A 19186-nucleotide genomic window follows, 5' to 3' on the forward strand; every position below is an offset into this window, starting at 1 on the left:
TCCTGGTGAGCATATCTTATACTCATTTACTTACTCAAATAATTACGTTCTAAAATTTATAAGATGTAATATTTAGATGCAGCTGAGGTTTTTAGCTTTGATTTTTAGTAATAAAAAGGAAATCACAGAAGCAGCTTTACCTTCTTTCATAACCCACACACCATCTTGGGCCAGCACAGCCCTGCCTACAGAGCTTGATGGTGCATGTGAATGCCTGGGCCCACGGGGGTGGAAGGGCCACCACATTCAGTTGCTGCTCTTCACAAACATAGCCTTGAAAATAAAAAGGGAAAGAGAGAGAGAATATAAATTGTTTATGCTCCATACATGAATCATTCATTTCTCCATATTCCACAAAAACTTGTGGTGACTTACATAAACACGTAAGAGAGAAAAATAGTCAATGTGGAAAAAAAAATTCAGGCCCAGGAACAAGAAAAATCAGAATAGATTTTAAAAGCAAGGAGAAATTTAGAGATGACTATAAAAGTCATAAGTTCCTTAGAAAAACTGAGCTGCAAATTATGTTCTGAGCTCTTTAGTAGCCAAAATGTAAAAAGAAACACAACTATATGATACTCAACATCCATGAGTAAAAGCAGGCCATTTCATCAAAAGAAGTTAAATTTTTCATGGAGATGATTTCTGAACAGTATTTTCCAAGAGCATATTTAGCTCAGGTTCACACAAAATGCTTGTTTAAGCACAAATATTTTTCAATAGTCATCATTATATTAATATTTTCTCATATAGGATTTTAGACACAGTATCTCTAGTTTTTAAATGTGTGGGGCTAGATAACAGTAATAGCCTGTCTGCATTTGAAAACAATACTAATTATAAAAGCAGCCACGTTAGTCCAACCACTAATACTTTTCATGAATTCAAAGTTACCTGCCTGCTATGCCCTGACCTCACTTGGGTGCTGACGCTCTTGCCTCTAGGAAACTCAGTCTCATTTAGTCTCTAGGCTCATAAACTGCTCTAAATAGAAATGATTTCTGAATAAGGATTCTAGCTGACCCTTAAATAATGCTTTGAACTTCTTCAACACAATAATAATACTGATTAGAAACATCTCCAGTGCTTCCCGTATTAAAATCAGCTATATCACCCACTGTGGCTGTAGCCCCTTTTGTGACATTTCTTCTGTGGCTCTAAGTCTCACCATCAGATTTCATATATAGCCCAACACTCATTTCCAGATGTGTTTCTGAAAGGTGATTATTTGGACCTCTAACTTCATCTAAATTGAATAAAATAAAATAAAATGAAATAAAAATTGAGCTTTATGAATTTTCATGGCACATTCTAATGTTTTAGGTAAATTCCATAATAAATGGAAAAGCTGCACATAAGTCAAGCATCCATAAAATAATCAAGAAGCAGACAATGAATGGTCCTAAAGAAAACCTTAGCTTTAAAAATTCCATATCAGATTCTCTGTAAACTGCCTATACCTATGCCTTTATCTGGGCTTACATGCTCCTTGTGAACCAACTAGAATTAGAATGCACTCACTATACCTGGTTTTTCTTTCTATAGTTTAAAACTTTATGCATCATCCAGCCATGAACTCCATTTTGTAATCTTATCTCCATCTATGATTCTGCTCACCCACCTACCTACCCATCCACCCATTCAACAGATACCGTAGCTTACATATGACAGAAGCATTCCACCACAGAAGGATTTGAATATGAGTAGTTTATTTTGGGAGATGCAGGCAACACTGGTAAGGAAGTGGTGAAATGAGACAGAGAAAGACATTAGCTAATAAAACGATGCATTACTAAGGGGAACAAAAGCAAAAATGAACAAATGGGACTACATCAAACTAAAAAGCTTCTGTACAGCAAAGGACACCATCAGTAGAACAGAAAGGCACCTTACAGTATAAAAGAATATATTCATAAACAACTTATCCAATAAGGGGTTAACATCCAAAATACATAAAGAGCTCACATACCTCAAGACCCAAAAAAAACAAATAACCCAATTGAAAAATGGGCAAAGGATCTTTACAAACACTTCTCCAAAGAAGAAATTCAGATGGCCAACAGGCACATGAAAAGATGCTCCACATTGCTAATTATCAGGGAAATGCAAATTAAAACCACAATAAGATATCACCTCACACCAGTAAGGATGGCCAACATCCAAAAGACAAGAAACAAGAAATTATGGTGAGGATGTGGAGAAAGGGGAACCCTCCTACACTGCTGGTGAGAATGTAAGCTAGTTCAACCATTGTGGCAACCAATATGGAGGTTCTTCAAAAAACTAAAATAGAAATACTATTTGACCCAGGAATTCCACTCCTAGGAATTTACCCAAACAAAACAAGATTATTGATTCAGAAGGACATATGCACACAACATGTTTATTACAGCACTATTTATAATAGCCAAGATGTAGAAGTGATTTAAGTGGCCATCAGTAGATGAATGGATAAAGAAGATGTGGTACATATACACAATGGAATATTATTGAGTAATAAGAAGAAAACAAGTCCCACCATTTGCAAGAACATGGATAGAGCTAGAGGGTATTATGCTCAGTGAAATAAGCCAGGTGGAGAAAAACAAGTATCAAATGATTTCACTCATTTGTGGAGTACAACAATGAAGCAAAACTGAAGGAACGAAACAGCGGCAGACTCACAGACTCCAAGAAGGGACTAGCGGTCACCAAAGGGAGGGGGTGGGGAGAGTGGGTGGGGAGGGAGGGAAAAGGGGATTGAAGGGCATTATAATTAGCACTCACAATATAGGTAGATCACAGGGAAGGCAGTACAGAACCGAGAAGACAAGTAATGACTCCATAGCATCTTACTACGCTAATAGACAGTGATTGCAGTGGGATTGGGGTGGGGGTGACTTGATAATATGGGTGAATGTTGAAACCACAATGCTGCTTGTGTAAAACCTTCATAAGATTGTATACCATAATACCTTAATTTTTTAAAAATGCATTATTAAACCAAAGAACACTTTAAAGGACAAACCCCCCAAAAGGTGAGGGAGCTTGGGCATTTGTATACTAATTCCTATCAGTGACTGATTGACAGCTATTCCCTCTTTCACATTTCAAGCACGAATAGGCAAAGTCAGCTGCCAGAAGCCAGAAGTCTTTAAGCAAAGAAATGCAAATGCTGCAGTTGGAAGCCTGGAAGGTGTGCACACATGAAGGACAGGGGACAAGGTCTGATAGTGCCAGTTGCAGGTGGTACACAAAAGAGAAGGTCCATATTTATTGTACCTTGACAATCTATTTAGAAGAAAGGGTAAGTAGAAGCACCTAAATAAATACAAAATATGAAGTGCTAAAATAGAAGCAATCAGGAGGCTGAAATAGAGATAGAGGAAGAGAAGATTCATTAATTAGGAAAGGCCTCGTTGAAGACGTGACACTGTGAACTAACAGAGTGAAGAGAAACCAGCCACAGAAGAGCCAGGGAATGCCATTCAGGCAGAAGAAATAGAATAAGCAGAGGCTCCGAAAGGGCAAAATGCTTGGCTTCCAGAGGATCTGAAAGAAGGCCAAATTGGCTCAAATGAATGAGATGCTTGGTAAGGCAGACAGGGCTTTTCAGGCAGACGAGTTTTTATTTTATTCTCAGAGCACTGGAAGCCACAGAGGGTTTACAGAATTCTGATTTCTGGCCTCATTTCCCACAACCAGGATCTGGAGAGGGGCATGTGATACTCTCTTTCTGATATCAACTAGATCTACCCTGTGACAATGACTTTGGTTACATCTGCACCTGGGCACTAAAAGTAACAGCCCCAGCCCAATTCAACCTGCCCTCCAAGTCCCAGGGATCCCCCACTTGCTCATTGGAGTTTTCTTGGTTTCTGCAAAGGAAAGAAGTCCTGGCGGGAATTTCTGTATTTTCACAGAGACCCAAAGCTAGCAGCACCAGTGAACACGGAAAGATACAACACAAATTTTATGCATCACAAGGAAACTGTCTTAAAGTTCCTAGAAAACCATTTGCAATCCAGATTGTCACCAAGTAATTTCTCTCATAACATAAGAAATGTTAATGTGACTTCAGAATTTCACATATTCTATTGCCGAACTGTATTAATAAGCAACATAGTTTTGAGATGAGTTTTCATTTTAAGTTAACTCATGCTAGGGAGTGGTCTGGTAAAACATTATCATTTTTGACTTCCAAATGCATGTGGCTAAGTAAAGTCAGTGACTAGGTTATCTTGCAGGTGTCTTGAGTAGATTTCAATTTTTTTTAATTTAGTCTTCTTTCGTAACTAGGAAAACTATAAATGCTGGTAGTGAAAAAAAAAACACCTGAATGATGGATAAATATAGAAAATCAAGGTTGTCCTCAATATGCTCCTAGATGTAACCACTGCTAATAATCTCATGTATTCATATCTAATTCTTTTGGGGGCACACATATTTTTGCATAAATGGGATCACACTCTACTTATATACTTGTTTAAATTATGTAAAAAGTATTGTCTTATAATTTAACAAACAACATGGTATGAATAAATTTCCATTTTGAAATATATAGAATTACTTTAACCCTTGTGTTTCTTTCTAGAGTGTGGATATATCAGGATAAAATAGAATTGGTGTAGCCAATATCCTACTGATAGACATTAGTTGTCTCTAATTGTTTGTGACTTTAAATAACTCAGTGTCAGCCCCCTTACATAAACAACTGCATTACTGATTAAGTTTTTTCTTCTTAGATTTTCTTAGGAAATATTTGTTTCCTCTGAGTCCTGTTAGCTCAGGTTTTCTTTTTTTAGCCTCTCTCTTCTATATTTTAGTCTTTCTCAAGTATCAGCTTATCATTGCCTGCCTAAATTCAAGTATGAGACACTAGAAGCTGACTGGAGCTATGGATGATAGAAAGAGCTTGTAATTGGTGGGCTCACTGTCAGGGATCTAGGGGTGAACATGTTTTTGAGAAGCTCCTGGATGTCAGTGTATGGAAATCTGAATTCTAGGGCGATTTAGTTTTTCTAGAAAAGAATCCAGACTCTTTTTCCTAAGAAAGCTGACACCTTGTGGTTAGTGCTTGGGGACCAAACATGGGCAGGGGGCCCTGTTATTTTTAGCCCATACCCACCCCTAGGCAGTGCCAGTCTGCAGCCCATCTGAAGCTTCTGTGGCTCTTGTTCTCCAGAGGAAACAATCAATGCAATCTCTCTCTCCTCTTCTGCTCTTTCCTCTTTTCTCTCTCTCTCTCTCCTGAATGGGAGTGGGGCAGGTCTATCTGTCCAGCTCTACAGTTTGGAGGAAGGGACTTAGAGATTCTGACAACTTTACATATGTTTTTCAAACAACTCTCTGCCTCCAGTCCCACACATCTAAGAGTGCATCTGTGCACTCTTTGCCTCCACCTAAATGTTAAATATTCAACCTCACAAGGTTTCCATGTGAAGAACTAGCAATTAACTAAAATGGCATAAAGATTATATCAAAATGAAAACATCTTATCGGCAGATGCAGGCAGAAATCTTCTCTGAACTTGTCCTATCTGACGAAAGCACAGATTTAATTGTCATTGGCTATAACTGCCTCCTCCCACCATCCATCAGCCACCCTCCGGGGAAGGCTCCAGTTAGGGGGACAACTGCTCTTGGACACCACATCATTTCAAAGCAGATGTGTATAAAGAAGCCTCATTAGAAGCCCTGAAAACCCCCTATTTGGCTGGGTATAAACCATTATATGTAGCTGCATGGCAAACTATTCCCTTTAGCTGCATGCATGAATATAAACTCTTCTGTTAATATTTCTGTTGTCAACTACTTTGCAGGCCTCCAAACAGTCATAAGTTAGTAGAGGAAAGTGCTTTCATCCCAACAATTTTGGCAGCAAGGATGGGAAGGTCAGAGACCCTTGTCACTCTGGAGACTGCAGCTGATCTCTCCAGATCTCTGCCCAAGTTGGCAAAAGTATATTTTCTTACCAGTCAGACTCCCAGATCTCTGCTTGGGGTCTGGCTAAGCCAAGGTGTTGAGAGCCTCTCAGCTTTTCAAAAAGGAATTTTCTAAAATTTAGACTTACACAGGAAAATGTCTTGGTTAGACCTAGTCTAGTTCTTGGGTGTTGTGAGTGTTGGTTTGCCTCCTCCAGCAATAGCCACTGTGTTCTGTTTGTCACTGTCCTTTGGGCTACTGTTCCGTGTTGTGCTGTCTAAAGTGTTGCTTACCATAAAAAAGAGAACCCTAGGATAGAGGACAGTCATAGGCCCCACAAGCCTGTTGTTTGAGCCGGCCTCCACCTTGCAGAAATATGCTGTGGGCCACCCATAAAACCAGATTTTCTCCTTCTGTCTCAATTTTGTGTCCTGACAGTTTGACTTGGGACAAGTGCTCTCTCTGGTTTTCTGCCTGTTAGAGGGCACAGAATGTTAGGTTTGTGCTCACAGGGGGCCAATCATCAGGTTGGGGGCTGAGACATGAGGCACACAAGCAAAACTTCCTGCCAACCTTGCCAACTCTCAGAGAGGCTGCCTAGCATAAATCTTAGGAAGTTTCATCCCAGAAAGGTCCTTGCCATCTCTCTTCCCGGTGCCTTTACAATGCTGGGATGTCCCATCTTAGTGTTGTCCACCTGGTATCATAAATCAGAGGTCTTTGATGAGAGGAGGCTCACTTTTCTTGGACAACTAGAACTAAGCATTCTTACTGCCTATGACAATGTAGTTTCCATCTTTACAGCTACAGCTGAGAGTGATTTTATATTGTGGGGATTTAATCTTTTGTGCCTATTATGTTCATGCCTAAGTCATAAAACATCATAAAATCCATAAGTTATTGGTTTGAGTCATATTCAAATGGGTATACCTAAACAAATCCTAATCAATGGCCAATGATAGGTTATTTGATTTAGAAAAACTTCTGTATTTAAGGGATTTTTATAGAGCTTTCATACTAAGCAAATGCTTTATTGTACCTATAGAAGGATCAAATTGAAAAGAACATAAAAACTATCACATCTAGCCTAAAATACTCCCTTAAAAGAACAGAAGTCACTCAAATTTTAGGCCCTTTGCTCCACATCAGGGACTTTCAAGGGACTCAGGGACCCCCAAAAGCAATCATCTGTAGCTGAAAAGGGAGAAAATGGGGTTAACTGAAAACAGTCTGGATATTTTATCTACTCAGATGAATTTGGAGACACCCAGATAGCTACTGATGATGTTTCTTCAGTCTCTCACTCAAATTTTAGCCTACAACTTCCATAAGATTATATATGAAAGCAAAAGAAAATCTTAAAAATCTTCTGTGTAAATATTGGTAGAAAGCTTTTGTTGTCATTATTGAACAGATGACTTTTTCCATCTTCCAGAAACACAATTAGATAAAAATATAAAGTGGGCAAAGATAAGAACCAAATCTTATATAAACTGCTGAAGTTTGTGTTATTTGTGTTACTGTGTTATACCTGATGCATGGCTAAATTTTAGGACAGAGGTTGTAAGATCTCTATTTACATCCATCTGTGTGCTTATGTCTGTTGTATGTTATGTATATGTGATGTTCTGCTACGTCTGAATGGTGTTACCAATTTATAAAATTCCTTAAAAGAGCTCTGTTCTAATTGGCTTAGAGATAAATAAGCTATTATATAAATTAAATGTCCTATACTACATATAGGAACTAACCCAAATGTTTTTTAGACTCATCTTGACTTAAATAAATCTTTGGCAAATATGACTGGTGTAATATTATTATTGGTTTAATAAAAATGAGTATGCCTTCTCAGTTATCAACATTCAGCATAATAAAGCATATATTTCATTTTACCTGGGTTTACTAGTCAAGTAAATTAATATTATATCAACTAGATATTTAAAGTAATAAAAATAATAAATTTGCTTTTAATCAGATTGAGTCATTACTTTGAAAACCTTATTTCAGTAATGTGTTTTATAATGTATCTTCCTAAAATCAGTTTCTAAAATTTTTTGGTAACTTGTATCCTTAAAGTGATGCTAAATAATAGATATTCATTAAATAGCTAAATCACTTCTAAATAAAATTAAATGTTGACACATTCATTATGAAGCAAAGTTAAAGTATATGTACTTTTGGTTTCTTATTTTTATATGGTACAGAGAGGCTAAAATATGACCTCTTTGCTACATTGAAAATACTATAAAGAAGTACCTATTTTTAAAACTGTGAGATGTTCATAAATCTGCTAATCTGCTACAAAATGCTGGTATATGACAGACAATACACAATTGTCTACTTAATTTTCTGTTAAAAAAAAGTCTCCTGTATTAGTCATCTCAGGTTGTCATAACAAGATACCACAGACTGGGTGGCTTAAATATCAGACATTTATTTCTCACAGTTGTGGAGGCTAGAAGTCTGAGATCAGGGTGCCAACAAGGTGAGTTCCTGGTGAGAACTCCCTTCCTGGCTTACAGACAATTGTCTTCTCACCATGTCTTCACATAGCCTTCCCTTTGTTGGCACACATAAAGAGTAAGTCTCTGGTATCTCTTCCTCTTCTTAGAAAAAATACTAGTTCTATCATACTATGGCCTCACCTTTATAACCTCATTTAATCTTAATAACTCCCATAAAGACATTATCTACAAATGCACTCACATTGGGAAGTATGACTTCAACACATGAATTTGTGGAGGGAGGTACATTAGTTACTAATGATAAAAATAGAATATAATTTTTAAAAATGAGAATGAAATACTAGAAATAGTAAGGGTGAAACAACTTTGTATAACAAATATATAAGAAATGTACATTGTGTTACTATTAAAAGAAAAAAGAGAGTATTTTTGTCCTAAGGTAAAATGGCTGGTTGCTCCACAATGAGAAAGAAAAGAATAAGACAAAACCTGAATGGATAGAGAAAGTTGTAGAAGATTTGCAGAAAAGGAATTTTATGTTACATAGTCAAAGCTAGCCAAGATGGGATGGGCTTATTGATAAGGGTTTATTTTTACTGAGTGTTATTAATAATACATGAATGTAAAACCAGAGTTGGTTTTCTTTTTCTTTTAAAATCACAGTTTTCTTGGGCTATTGGTCTGTTCTTAACAAGGGATTGGTAAAGGGTTTTTTTGTTTTTGTTTTTTAAACTTTTAAGTAATCTGCCTAGAATACATATAATTTCCTGTGTTGTCTTCATCATGTCTTCTTGACTACGTAAGAGAACCAAGTCTTCTCACTATAGAAAGAACTAAGTTTTTTTGTAATCATGTCAGTTCTCATAATTACTTTTCAATCATTCATTGTCACTTTGTTGAATAGAAAACTAAGAAATGTTTCATAGTGACCTGTGATCCTATTTAATCGAGTTCAAATCTTCTGACATTTTGACAATTTTGATATTTTGCTTTCTCAAAATCAAATCCTAAATAAAGTCTTGATTAAACTGACTTTGAAATTCTCCAGAGGCCCCCTGGAAAATCTCAAAGGATTTGTTATCCCACCTAGTAAAATAAAAGATGTTAAAAATTAATTAGTTATATTGAATTGCATGAAAAGCATTGTCAAACAAGAAGAAATGCTTAACCTTCCCTAGGTTTGTATGGATAAACACTATTAATATAAGAATTCAGAAATTGTATGAAGTTTCTAGAGATTGGGCAATGCACTCACGGCCCATGAATGTTCTGGTACTATTTTGCTTGATATTAGAAAACAACAGTAAATGTTATCAGTTATGTCTCCATTTTTTATTTCAAAATATTGTATATCATAAAAACAACCAAATTTATTTGTCAGTTGCATTACTTTTATAATGAATTCTCATCAGCTCTTTAGTTACAGCTATTATAAGTCTTTTGTCAGCCACAGATAATTATTACTTTACTCTGATACTTTCCTGAAAGCTCTTGAAATCAGCTATAGGTCAGAGTGATTTACTTCAACAAAAAGGAAGTTTCTTGAAGACCCAATAAAAGGACTATGCCATGAACACTAGGATATAAGTAGCAATAGTATTGCTTAAATAACTTTGAGATCATACCACCTAACTAGGTCAGGATTTCATGAATTCTAGTGGAGAAGCTGATAGGTTCATAAAACAACTAATCGAAGATCAAGCAGAATAAGAATTAATTACATGCTACTAAATGAACTGATAAAGGATGATTATAGCTTTTGTTTGAAATACTGTCACTGGCTTTAAAGAACCCCTTCCCTTTTCCCTTTAGCTATCTATAACTTACAACAATTTTGTAAATTATTCTTTTGTAAACATAAATTAAACACTTAAACATCTATCTTTTTCTCCTTACCTGATTCCCTCCAGGATTTGGAAAGTCTTGTTAAGTATTCTTATTTTCATGGCAATATGGTTATTTGCATAAATCAGTAAGAATCTCCCCTCTTTGTAACAGGACATAATTGGAAACATTGATTATATAACCAGGCTTTGACTAGAATGTCATATTTTAAAATGATACATATAATTACATATGATGAGCTGATTTAAAGGAACTAGAGTTGACTTCACGGAGGCAATGCTTACAAAGCTCTCTTGGGAAATATACCCTGGTACTTGGTTTATAGGGTTCCCAGCCTTACAGGTGAAAAAGGAAGGTCACTTCTTGGCGGGCCCAGGAATCAAGGTACCTTTAAGGACCTTGAGATCAGAGGAATTCACTCAAATTTTTACTGCAGATGAAGTCTAGTGACAAGTTTTTGACTTAGCTTCCTGGCCTTGAGAGGCTTTTAAAGCAATCTGAGATTCTTTATAAAGTTCCAGCACAGTAAATTTAAAAAGGCCTGTGCGGCCAATTGCCATTCTTGCAGCATTTATGCAAATAATTAAGAAAATATAATGATACTAGGCTTACTTTGTAAACATGACTAATCTTATTTTGATTATTTTTTTTAATGGAAATGAGTATTGAGAAAATTTTTATGTTTCAGTGAAAAACCGTAACGCACCCCTGTGGGTTATCAAATTCTAGTCCTATTTATTGTCTTTGAGGGTTTACCATCTATCTGTAAATTGGACTGGATCCTGCTATCTTACACATTTAGTTAGTCGTGACTAAATTCTCAGTTTTTCTAGCAAGAAGTCAGCTTCTCTCTTCCCTCCCCAGCCCAGGAGAAGCTAGGGCTGTTGAAGGAGATGGAAAGATGCCTCAGAGCACAGCCAGCCCTTATCCTTGCTGCTGCCTTGAAGCTCTCAGGATAGAGTTCTAGCTTGTGATGGCAAAAAGGAAGAGCAAGAGTTTGAAGATTTAAGTTTTAAGTTGATGTAAAATAAGTTAACAAATGAAAGTGACTAGGAAACTTTGGAATCAGCTTGTGGCTTCTAAGGATGGGAAAAAGGTAAACAACCGAACATAATTAAAAGCAATGATTAGAAAAAAATAAAAATAACAACAGTCCTATGCTATCCAAATATCCCAGCACACTTATACCTCTTTGAAATCTGTAGTACTGGTTGATCTGTAGTTCCTTCCACCTGTCCTCCTGGGCACTCAATCCAGTACCAGGTGTCTTGTTAGCTCAGACTTACTGCCTTATGATATGGTTAGGCGTTCTATAGACCCATGAACCAGGGCAGCAGATGGCTTGGCTCAGGGCCTGGTCATGGGGCTGATTCTGTCCTCCCAGCACTAAATACTCAGCTTCCTGGAAATCAGTGTCCCAGACATCCTGGAGAGGTGAGGGGGCTTGAGGTACCACTGAGAAGTGACAGTTTCTAATTTCATGTTGTGAGTCTGGCTTTGGGGGCACTATTATTCTCCCCTAGCCTCTTAAGCCCCTAAACTACCTCTGACTGCTTCCAGACACAGACCCTAGCAAGCTAACACTGTACCTCAGCTCACCACTGTTTGGCATTTCTGTATCATCTCTGATCCACCTACAGATCTAATTTAAAATTTTCACATAATACTGTTCATTATTATTATTATTATTATTATTATTATGCTTTCAAATTATTTTATCTATCTTTGATAGATACTTTGAGCAGACAGGTCTCAAATATGAATTTATAATACCATATTGTCCAGAAGTCAGACATTTTTTATAAACTCTTAAATACTATATTTTCCCTCCATTTTCCTCTAAAACATTAGTGCTTCCAACCTAATTCAATAGCTGGCACAGAGACGGTGTTCAGTGTATGAGTGAATGCATGACTTTTCCTAAAAAGGGCTTCCACATGTGAGTTAATACATGTAAAGCATTTAGAATAGTGTCTGAAATGTGGTAAATGCTTTGGAAATATTAGCTGCGTATTTTTTAGGCTCGTAAGTCTGAGACAAGATATCCCAAAGGAAAATTATTTATAGAATTTAACATCACTGCCAATTTTTACTGCAGTGAAAAAAAAGTAGATAATGTGTCATTTTTAAAAAAATCAGAATCTAATATGGCACTTTCTAATGAAAACACTAATTAAAAATAATAAAAAGGCACCACACTGCCAGTGCTGCCATCTGACCCTCAACTCCCTAGATATATGGGTAAGATTGTGCTCTCCCATAGTATAACATAATTTGAGAACAGGTACCAACTTTCTTGTCCCTTAAGCTATTAATATAATGTCCCATAGTTAACAAAGTGCAGTCACCTGAAAGGTACTGTAAGTTATTGAGAAGTTAGAGAGAAATCAAAATGAGGGGTTAAAAATGAATCCACCCGTATGTTGCAAAAGTTTCCTATCTGCCACTTCCCTCTTAGTTTTAATGTGCTAGATCCCACCACAGCTGCAAATTAATTTTCTCTGCTCCCTAAATGAATTACACGTAACTGTTTCTAAAAATGACTACAGACATGAAAGTCATTTTCACTTAATAACTAACTATTAATCTCATATTTCTTGGTGTCACTTTAGTATGAAATGCAAACAAAAATTATGCTAAACATTGCAAATTTATGGCAAATACCAGCCCTTGATTTATATTATTATAGATGGTTTATCACCAGAAGCAATCTAAACAAAACTCCATCAGATAGATGTTACAATTTGTATTTATTTCTCCCAGCACTAAGTGGTTCTTCAATTTCAGAACTATCATTAATTTCTTATAAATGCAAATCTTTATTTCTTATTTTAATCTAAAATGATTTTTCTAAGTCTTCAGAAGATTAGCTTTTACATAAAATATTCAAATAGCAATTATAAATGATACTTTGTTTTCCCTGGGCAATGTATTAGCTATTATGCATAAACTATTTAAAAGGATTGGGTGGTCTATATTGATCAGGAATATAATGGACTAATAATGTGGTCCTCCCTCTTTTTAAATGATCCCCTCACAGCTCCAAATCAAATCATTATGAAAAACCTTTTCAATGTTTATGACATTGAAAATATCTTTAAATTGTTTTGCTTGCCCCTTTAATTCTCTACTTTTATTTTATTTTCTTTAAGAATATCTGGAAAAATCTAAGCCAACACATTGACCTTAATTAAGAGAAAACTGCAACTATGTATTCCTCACTTATTTCACTGGCCTTTCAGAGCAGAAACACTGGTGAGTCTTCACCTGACCACACGTACTGGAAAGCAAAGGAGAAACAGCTCTGATCACTCTGCTCTCCAGACTCAGCACGTGTTTTTTGCACTGGTCCATTCTCACCCGGGTGGGAGGGCTGGTATCCCACACCCACTATTCTGAACCAAAGCTCCACTAAAATCGTCCTCTTTAAGGACTTCACTAGTGTAAATGAACCACCATTCAAAACCTCCCAGCCCTGTCTCCTCTAAAAATCATAATATAGAACAATGAAATCTTCAGAAGTCTGACCTAATAATCAGCCTTGTGTACTATTTGTCACATCTACCCAGCTGACATCTTCTTGGCCTAAGCCATTCATCTCCATTTTGTCTTCACTGTTCATTTCCTTAGCTTATGAGGAGAGACCCCTTATGCATATGTTATTGATTCTACATTAAAAGGAAAAACACCATTGATTTAGATCCTGTGTTTATCCAAAAAAAAAATCTTAATGTTAATGTATGTTCAACATCAAGTAATAGATAGTGACATCAATAGTTCAAAAATAACAGATATCACCCTACTTTGAAGATAAGTGTGAAGAATTCATGAATGCACTCCACAAAATTTCCTTGAGCAAATATAATGCATCAGCAGTTGTGTCAGGGACCTAGAACAGAGTCAGAGCGGGTTGTCCTTGACGCTAACAAAATGTAACCATCAGGGCCCCTCACTAGCATGGGCTGCTTTTTGTCGTGGAAGAAGTTAAATAATCTTGTCACATTAGCATACGTTGTTATAAAATTTACAAAAACAAAATATATTTGTTCTCTTTAAGAGAGCCCCCCAGATTTTATCAATCTAAGGCTACATAAAAACTGGGATTTACACCCAATGTCCAAGGAAAAGTTGCACAACTATTCCATAGGCTAGGTGTTACAGGGGCATAAATTTACTAACTCGAAGACACAAATGACACCCAAGTGTATCAAAATAAATCTCTGATCAGAAGCTTTACTCGAAAGAGGCATGCTTCTTTGAGGTCACTTCTACCTGTCATGTCTCGGTCAGATTAACTTCCTTCCAGGAACTTAGATGTCTCCCTGTCAAATCTTTCTTGTACAGGCTAAAAAACTTCAGCCTTCTCTCATCAAAGATAATTGGACTTACTATTCAACATCCTTTCACCTATCAAAATTAAATTAAGGTCAGTATCAGGGTACTAAAGCACTATATTACTTAGACCGGGAATACAGGGTGGGAGTAAATAGAGAAGACTGATAATGGTCTTCAGTTACATATAATGCCACCTTTCCACAGCCAAAAAGTCTAAGACAAATATGAAGTAAGTTTCAGGTAAAGGCTTTATTTATAATAAATGAATTTTTCCACTGAAAAACTATTTAAGTAGGTGATAAGGAAAGCTACTGTCTCCTTCCTTGAAAACACTTAAACACAGCAGATTTCTTAATCTTCCAAAGAATCATGATTTTTCCAAAAGAGAATACATCTTCCTATGGACATTTTTTTTTCAAATGTACATCTTTAAGGATCAGTAATTGTTTCATCCAGTAAGGGAATCTCTTAGGTCTGTTCTCATAGTGTGATCTCAGGACCAGCTGTAACAACTACTCCTGGCTTGCTTGAAATGCAAATTTGTAGGTCCCACCTAGATATAATAAATCAGAAACTCTGGAAGTAGAACCCTGTAATCTGTTTTAACCAGCCCTCCAAGTGATTTTTATGCATGCTGCAGTTTGAGAACTACAAACCTGGTGATCTACTGGAGATCAACCCAGTCAGTAGCACACACATCTTTTCCTTTGCTCATAAAAGAACTAGCTAATGTCTACAAATTTAGATTTTGTATTTTTACTCTAAAAAGGTCAAAAACCAGATCCAATTTTATCTATAGTAGCAGACTCACAATGTTTTGCAATTTGCAATAACAAAATATACATTTTATTGACACATGTCTAGAAACAATCTGCATTCATACCTCAAAGTCCCCAGGGATTCTCCATCTGTGACAAGGATCTGCTCATCTCCAGAACGAGACAGGTGTCAAAGGTGAGAACTACTGCTCAATGAGTCTATCCCATCTCAGAGTCTCAGGAACTGCTGCTACAATCCTGAACCCTGCCTATAAAGATCATTAGAATAATAAAACTGGCAACTTCTCACATCAAGTTCCTGGTTTATTGGATTATAAATTAGATAAAATGTTGAATTAAGGAGAAAGCAGTATATCAAAAGGACTATTCCAAAGAAGGCATATTATACAAAGAGCAGGGAAAAATTTGACAGTCATGCATTTGCTTAGGTTTCAAAACATGAGGACTAGTATGAGAGGCTCTGCATTACAGAGGTTATTTGCAAAATTCAACAATCATTCATTAGTACCCACTCCCTATTCAACTCCCATGACTGGACAAACAGCATGACCCCACCACTAACTCCAAGACTTAATCTATACAAATGTACTTCTTGGTATATTGTTTCCTGAAAATAAAGATCATTTTGATTAGTCTTTAAATTCACATTATTCTGCACATATCTGGCACATACCAGCCAGGTGCCATGATGCATTTCCAGACTGAGCAACTGCTCCCACATTCTGCCCCGCCCAGGCACAGAGCAGAAGCTCCTCCGGGGCCATGCTCTGGCCTTCTACGCTCTGGAGGATGTCAAGAGAGGACAGGGAAGCTGTGGCACTCCACAAAATTTCCTTGAGCAAATATAATGCATCAGCAGTTGTGTCAGGGACCTAGAACAGAGTCTAGAACAGAGTCTAGAGTCAAAGACAAACCACTTCTCTGTGGCCACCTCAGGACTATCGTTTAAGAGAGTAATGATGATAAACTGTGTCACACTAAAATACTACACAATCAAATCCAAAAATTATGATCCCAAACAAATATATGCAGTACCTATATTACAGAAAAGCATAAGAAGACTAGAAAAACTCAGAACCAAATACTAACAATTATTTTATCTGGATGATAGAATTACTTCCTTTTGTTTGGTTTTTATACTTCCTTTATTTATTTTATGGGTTTTCTATGGTGAGAGTGGATACTTACATAATTTAAAAATTATCATTTAAAAAAAAACATGCATGGAAGGGCTGAGTCTTGAGTTCAGTCTTTAATTAAGTATGTCAGAGTCAGACTGGCTATGGAAGGTTTTTATCTGTTTCAAAATTATTAAAAACAAAAAAAGAGAAAAAATTTGACATGATAGAGACATCTTTTCTAAAAATAACCATCCCAGTTACTTAACAACATATGTGGTTTTCTCTAGATGCGTATGTATTTTTTAATATGCTTGCACTGTTATCTTCCCTCTAAGAAGTTCAGAGTTGCTCAATAATAATTGACCCAGTCACTATACTATGAAGACATTGCCAAGCAATGACTCCTGGAAATCAAACTTCTTCCAAATATGCAACTCTCAGTATCAGATTATTTCTTATAGTCCCTCCCACATGGATTTTTCCCTCTTCTTCCTGGAATGGATCACTAAACGTTTGTGGGGAAAGAGGGTGGAGAAGAGAACCAATACTTACTAAGAATCTAGTATGTTCTATCTCTGTTCTAGTACTTTGTATATATGACCACAGTACTACTGGAAGGATTCAGAACACAGGTGTAATGTCTTCTACAGGGAACTCCCTAAACAGCCAGCTCTACAGTTCTATTCCCCTGTTCATTAGAGCAGAATTTTTTTTAACCAAGTATGCCTGATTCTATGCCTAATGTCTTAGAAATACCAGCAGAAAAAAAGAAGGAAGGGAGGAAGGTGGGGCAGATAGGAAGATCAAAAAAGCAAAAGAAAAAGGTAGGAGAGACAGACATGTGTGATGCCTGATTATGTGTGTGTGTGTGTGTGTGTGTGTGTGTATATAATTACTTAAATGTCTCAGCTGTAAATGGATTTAATTGTTATTCGGTTCTTTTTTTTTTAACAAGGGTCAGAGGATGAAGGGACTCCATTCTGTTCTGAAGGGTCTCCTTCATTCTGAAGGGTCAGAGAATAAAGGCCAATTTCAAAATGCAAACTAGGATTCCTGGCCACCATTCTTGATAGAGTAACTGCCAAGCAGAAAAAACACTGATAGTGTAATGTATATCTTGACGAAACCTTCCACAATTCTTATCTGCAGTGATCACTTCCTTTTCTGAATTCCTATTTTACCTAAGACCTAACTTATATTACTTAGTCATCAATTACATACTATTCCTAGCTTTCTTGTTCTTTATTATTTTCTCATGTTTTAATGTTCCCTTTCCTACAACAATACAGAGCCTTTGAGGACAGGGGCCACATCTTAGTATGTTTCATCATACCCAGCTCCTAGGCATCAACCGAGGTACCCAATAAATTATTATGTGAGCCCTGGCCTTATAACTGTCCCTTCCTGAATGCCCCATGGGCACTGTTTCTCCCACTGCCACATGTGTAACACTTCCTCTGTCAGCTGTTTGGCATTAGTCTGTCTGTTCTTGTTGCTGTAAACACCTGAAGGGCAGAGCCAGTGTCGTGTTTGTCTCTGCAACCTCCTCTGGGCTTCATAGTGCAACTGGTACATCATAAGTATTCAATATATATTGATTGGATTAAACAGATTAAGGATGGAATTCTGATGTACCCCCAAGTCAGCTATGTACAGGCAAGTTTTTGTAAGGACTAAGGGGAGGTCAGGAAATTCCCACCCCCTGTCATGGGGTTTTTAAAACACTAATCACATATTTTAAAAGGTCACATAGTTGAGTAAAGTACAAATGTTGGAGTCAGACAGCCCTAGCTGAAATCAGAGCTGCCACCATTTTTAATGTTTTCATTTTCTAATGTTCCCTTTAGCACCAAAAGTCCTTTGTTTATCCTTAAAGTTGTAATTACCCAAACAATGCATGAATTGAAGGTTTAAACAACATAAGGAATTACTGAAAAAATTATGAAAATATCATCCTACTTTTCCTTTCCCCTGCCCAGCCACCTCAAATAACCTCTGTCAGCCATCTAGTCTGCTCAACTCTGGTTCCCTTCAACTGCACTTATGTACAAATGTCTGTGTGGGCATACATGTGAATGTGTACATATATACAGTATATATATAAATATATATATCCACTTATTTTTTATTATATGTATTTCCATATTATATTCATATTGTTTTGTTATATTTTCACTTAATTTTTTTCTCATTTGATATTCACCATCACATTATATGGTTTATCTCATGTTTTAGTAGCACTAGCACTTTGTAGTTATGTAACTTTGAGAAGGACATAATGCTCCGGTCCTCAGTTTCCTCATCAGTAAATTGGAAATAGTATCTGCTTCAGATTTAGGGTAAAATAGGCATGGGAATAACCTAACTGATTGGTGCTGAATAAAATTGTTATTGTTATTACTTTTGAACCATAGAAGTTAGATTGTGAAATTTCTTGCTTCCTCTCAGGGCTGACCCTTAATGAAATCGTAGAGAATCAACAGTGGAACAAGAACACTGAAAATACCCTCAGTGTCGTAATTCACTGATTGCAGGGGAATGCCATTCCCTCACTGATGAAGCACAAGAAGTCACTGGAACTCAGATTTGCTTACAGTGCCTCTGTCCCTGTAGGTTACAGAAGTGTAAGGGTGAAGAGAAATATCTCCTTCTTAATTGCCTTCTGGAATCAGCAGTGTGACTTCACCTTTTCATTAACCAGAGCCAGGTTTACAAAGACCTGCCCACTGCAGCAGCGA

At 36.7% G+C, this 19186-nt stretch overlaps 1 protein-coding gene across 1 annotated transcript in view; it reads right to left on the minus strand.

The window, feature by feature from the left end:
• The window catches only part of LOC108404713 (EGF-like and EMI domain-containing protein 1), a 488851-nt gene that overhangs the window by 428386 nt on the left and 41279 nt on the right, over nt 1-19186 (minus strand). Inside the window, 1 exon segment of the mRNA XM_073230479.1 lies at nt 141-270. Coding sequence (XP_073086580.1) covers nt 141-270 — 130 coding nt within the window.

This window comes from Manis javanica, chromosome 3 (genome assembly GCF_040802235.1).
Source record: "Manis javanica isolate MJ-LG chromosome 3, MJ_LKY, whole genome shotgun sequence".
Taxonomy (NCBI): domain Eukaryota; kingdom Metazoa; phylum Chordata; class Mammalia; order Pholidota; family Manidae; genus Manis; species Manis javanica.